At 43.9% G+C, this 5,141-nt stretch overlaps 1 protein-coding gene across 1 annotated transcript in view; it reads left to right on the forward strand.

Moving 5' to 3' along the window:
- The first annotated feature begins 122 nt into the window (after positions 1-122).
- Positions 123-5,141, forward strand: part of GRB10 (growth factor receptor-bound protein 10) — a 28,051-nt gene continuing 23,032 nt past the window's right edge. The window contains exons 1-2 of the mRNA XM_010160167.1: positions 123-361; positions 1,220-1,376. Coding sequence (XP_010158469.1) covers positions 317-361; positions 1,220-1,376 — 202 coding nt within the window. The 5' untranslated portion in view covers positions 123-316. The remainder of the gene's footprint in view (positions 362-1,219; positions 1,377-5,141) is intronic.

A 5,141-nucleotide genomic window follows, 5' to 3' on the forward strand; every position in this document is an offset into this window, starting at 1 on the left:
GGGGTGTGGGGGGCGGGAATAATTTGGAAGTCTGATAGTGTGTGGGAAATGATTACATCAGTCAGAGGGAGGGCTAGGATTGGTCTACACGGTGTGGTTTGATTCACTACCGCAAAGATTGCGTGTAACCCTTTGAGTGGAGCTCTGGCAGAGTTGTTTCCCTCCCCAGAAACAGTCCCCATAGCAGGGGCTACGTGACAGGTACTGTACCGCCGTCCGCTGACACCGCCGGCACCCCGGGGGCCCAGCCGTAGGCTACAAAGGGTCGGCGGAGGCAGAGAACAAACTCTCTCGCAAGAGGCAACCTCTGTTTAAAATGCCATCTTGTTCTTCCGACTGCTGCCTTTTACGTGCCGCTGAGGTAAGATTTTCCATATCGAATTACCCTCCAGGTTTTTGTTAGATTCGCCGTGGCTTGCTAGGATGCGAAGTGTTTTAAATGCGGAGTTGATTTAAATCTCGGAGCTGCGCGTTCGCCCGGAGAAATAATTTTGCGGCAAGTGTCTCTCCCCTGAGCAGAACAATGCAAAGAGGAAAGCATCTGTATAATTCCGGAGGTGGGGAGAAGGTTCCTGACTTGTTCTCTCATCCCTATTAATATTTAGGATGTGCAGCATACGCACGTTCGGTTTCAAACTACTTTCAAGCTGGGATCAAAAGAGAAGTCGGGGCAGGGAGGGAAACGTGGGGACTGTGCTGGCACATTGATCCGCCGGCAAACTGCAAGTGGGACTTCCCTAAGAGAAACAGTCCAAAGTTAGTGGGGAACAAGAGAACCATATTTAATCTTCGGGGTCTTGGCCTGCTCCTCTGTACATGTGCAGAGGCCTCCGACAGGATCGCAGAGGAAACAGTGCGTGTTTGACTGGATGTAATTCTTCTTGCCCACTGTTGCTGAAGTACTTTTCTCGGTATTGTTTCACGTTTGCTTACCTTATGCAGCTTTAGTCAGAACCTGCTCTCACTTTTTCTGTGTACGTGGTCCTATTAACCCTGCTGAATCTTTGTTTAGTGCAGGGAGGTGTTGGGGAGGGGGGAGGGGAAGTAGGGCAAGAGGGGGTATCAAGAGAAAGTATTATGAAGTGAATCATCCATGTCGTTTGTCCTGGCTGCCAAGGTGCTTGGGACCATCACGCCGAGAGGATGCTTTTCTACAGTAGCTGTGTGGTTTGCCTATGTTCAGAGCTGTTGATCTGTAAGTGTACCCTTTATGTTGCAGGATGTAAAAGTCTTTAGTGAAGATGGAACAAGCAAAGTGGTCGAGATTCTAGCAGACATGACAGCCAGGGACCTCTGTCAGCTGCTCGTTTACAAAAGTCATTGTGTGGATGATAACAGCTGGACTCTAGTGGAGCATCACCCTCACCTAGGATTAGGTAGGGAACGGTCAAAGGGGTGGCATGCTTACCTGGGAACATAAAATATGTGTAACTCGTATTAATGTGCTTCCAGCCGGAACGTTTTCTTTCCACTGCTTTTATTTGTACAATTAGCTGAAGTCACATACGTGTTTTTTGTGTATTACAATTTGATGTGTTAAGCCTTTAAGCCATTTTAAGTCCTTCTCTTATTTCCCATCCTCTGTTTCTTTTATTACACAAAAGAAAAATGATGGTCTAATCTTCATGCTAGCGCTCTGTTGCTACCTTGCTGTGTCTGAAGCTACTGCAAATAAACAGCTTAGGCAAATTAAGCTTGATCCTTAGAGTACCGGTCCTGTGAAACAGCTCAGCTCATCACCAGCTGGGAGACCTGGGTGAACAGACTCAGCTTTGCATACCTACAACTAATGTTTATGAAGGCTAGACATGCTGAGGTGGGGGAGGGGGTTGGTTAAACTTGACTTCAGGCAGGGAAAAAATGGTGGCACCACCCGCAAATCCCTGGGCAATAGCTGGACCAGCAGTGGCATCTGCTCTCCAGGCAGCAGCTCTTCCACCTGATGGAAATTAAGGTGTCATGGTTACAGTTTCAAGAAGGCAGCAAGAGGAAGAACTGTGGGGAATGAAATAACACCGTGAATTGGTTTAATTACAGTACCTGAAAGAATCTCATGTTATTCAGTCTTGCTTTTCCTATTATTTTGTGGCACTGATCAGTTGCCGGGTTCTGCTGTGCAGCTTGCCACTGCGTAGCGCTCACATATGCTATCTCTAATTCTACATAGCGTACAGTAATGCTTTAGGCAGTGTAGCATTTGGAGTATTAGTCGATATATTTCATGGGGAATTTTTTCTAGAAAATAGAGGAGGACAAATCATGAGCTGCAGTCACCAGCATTGGAGTTGTGAATGTGATCTGTAGCTTTTATGTCTAGAAATGTAATTCAGGACCCTTACAAATGAAAAAAGAAACAGTTTGCTGGAGATGCAACACCCTAAACTGATACTGTTAAACACAGATAAATACACTGCTCTACAGAATAGGGCTAAAAACAAATCATAGGATAACCTGATTATTTAATGCTTTCATTGGGTATGTCTCCTAGTATAGGGAAAACAAAAAACCCATGAAGCACTCATTTGTATATGTATACTTTCAGCTCTGAGGACATAGGCCGAGGTGACGAATTAAGGTATAAATTACAGAATCTTTATCTCGGTAGTTTAATATGCCCCATGCGTGCTTATAACAACCTTTACAAATTTTCAGTTTTATCAATGCTCATTAAACTACCAGGCTCTCTTTTTCTATATTCTCTTTCCCATCATTGCTGATTACCAAGGTATTGTGTAAACAGAAGCCTTCTCCTTTGTAACCAACATCCTTCTCCTGCCAGATTCATTCAATGATGCCACAATTCAGTGTTTGTGACATCACAATAGCTTCCATGGTGACTAATTGTGCTGTCAAACTCTGGTGTGTGACATCTCTGAATGAATCGGGCAGGAGGCTGATTAGGAAATCAAAAGCTTCTGTTTACACACAAATAACTTGGTAATTAACAATGATGGGAAAAGAGCAAGATACTTATCGGGCTGCATTTATATACATGGGGACCTGCCTGCCTTGGACCTGCTTCTCAGTGAAGCACAAAGCGGGCCGGCTGTCCCAAGGAGGCTGGGTGTGCAGGTTGGGGCTTCAGCAGCCACCAGACTTCGTTCCGTTCCGCAGGGACTGCTCCAGTTATGTCCTCTGTAGGTCACGCAGTAGATCTGTGTGAAAAGCAATGCAGCCTTTGAGGGTGTAAAGCAAACAAAGAAAAAAAGTATTATTTAAAGCATAAAAAACACATGGGATGATAGATTTCACATACTTGAAAGAATGCGGACAGAAAAGGGTACAAGAGAAACGGCAACATCCAGTTTCTTGGTTTTGTGGGCCAAAGTATACGCTGTGACATAGTCCATAAACTTTAAGTACCAGCTTCCATGCGTCCACCCAGTTTTGGTTGCAGTTTGAATTTGTTGTTATACAGCTGCTTATTTCTAGCTTCTCAGAAGCATAAATGCTTCCCCGTATTTCAGAGATTGTCAGTTCAAGGTAGGAATCTGTCTGCACATTAGGTGAAGTTAGTATCAGATGTCTGATATTCATATTTTTCCCACTGGGAATACGCTTAAAGTACGTCTGAGGTAGTATGAAACCATGGTGAAGAGATACTTAACAGTGTGGAAAGAAATATGGTTTAAGAACAGCGAGAATTCTGTATTTGCAGAAGACATTATTTCTTACTCAGGGCATCCTTGCTGACTTAATGCTGTAGGTGGTAATCTTGAAAGGCCCACCAAAAGAGGCATGCTCCTTCATTAAGTTCACCATCTTTTTTTTTCCCCTGATCTTGCCTGATACTACTTTCCAAAGGAGCTCAGTTTGATCATCTTTTTGCTGTTGGGCAGACTGAAGACAAGAGCAGATTTTTGAAGCCAGTTGGGTATTTATCACTGTGCTGATCTTCTAGGCCCCAGTTTTTAAGGAACCTTCACCTGACTGCTTCCTCTGCAGGTGTATTCCCAATAACACGCGTGCTTGCAAATAACTGCACTTAGCTGTTGGAGTGCCCAAAGTGTTGGTGTTCTCACAGCAGGCAATGGTGTGACAGTTTACCATCAGACTTGCTTAGGTCTGACAGGTGGAAATGGGTCCTGCTCTGCTCTACCACTAGTATCTAAAACACTTTGTGGTCAAGACTTAAGCAGTCTGTGACACTTGAGTTGGTCCCATTATTTCATTTGCATCTAAAAATACACCTAATCTGTTCATAAAATGGGGCATTCTCCCTATGTGCTACTCCATGCTTAACTATTATTCGTGTAGGATGGGGACTAAGAAATAATGAAGACAGACTGCCATGACAGTATGTGTCTGACACCGAAAGAATCCTTACCTACAAACCTCATTTTTCCAGTTCCATAATTGACTGTCCATCTTATTTAATATAGTTGAAGCAGGAAAGGAAAGTAGTAGGGCTCTGAAAACACCTAGGGTTAGAAGAAAGAGTCGCTGGATAGTTTCATACCTCAATTTTTCTTGTTTACACATGCACTGAATTTGATTTGCCTTAATCTGAGCGATTTAAAAGTGGGACAGTTAGACACAGTACTTGCTAAAATATGAAAACAGGTTGGACTATTTCACGCTTGAGTCCATCTGTCATCTGTATTGATTCTCTAATTGGGATTTTTGGGCCATGGCTGTGAGTTGTTCACGATGGAATTAGTCTCCTTTTCCCATCTTGTATGAGTTCTGCAGTTCAGTGTAAGTTTGGCTAGTAACACAGGGCAGTTTTTTTGGCAGGAAAAAAGTCTGTCCTGTTCTTCTAGGAAGTGTGTAGAGGAGACCGAGTTGAGCTTGTCCCAGTTAAAAGGAGACATTTCTGGTCATTTCAGCAGCGATACCACTGGAAGACAGACTGACCTATTCAACTTTAAATAGAGTAGCATCTGTGCTTCTGGTTTTGTAGCAGGAAGCTCAGAGCAGGGCTGAAGCTGAGTTGCTGGCGTGTCAAGTGGCAGTTCATCCCGTTTATACTAGCCAAGTGCAAATGACCAAGGGCTTCCCAAGCGTACACCACCTATGAAGTAATAGCAAACCGACCAGGACTAGCTTCCTTTTTACATGCACGTGCTGTGAAATGCCACACCTTTTCTTCAAGATGGCTTTCACTATCAAAATTAAAATGCAGACATTAAATCAGCAGG

Source organism: Eurypyga helias, unplaced genomic scaffold (assembly GCF_000690775.1).
Source record: "Eurypyga helias isolate BGI_N326 unplaced genomic scaffold, ASM69077v1 scaffold6791, whole genome shotgun sequence".
Taxonomy (NCBI): Eukaryota; Metazoa; Chordata; class Aves; order Eurypygiformes; family Eurypygidae; genus Eurypyga; species Eurypyga helias.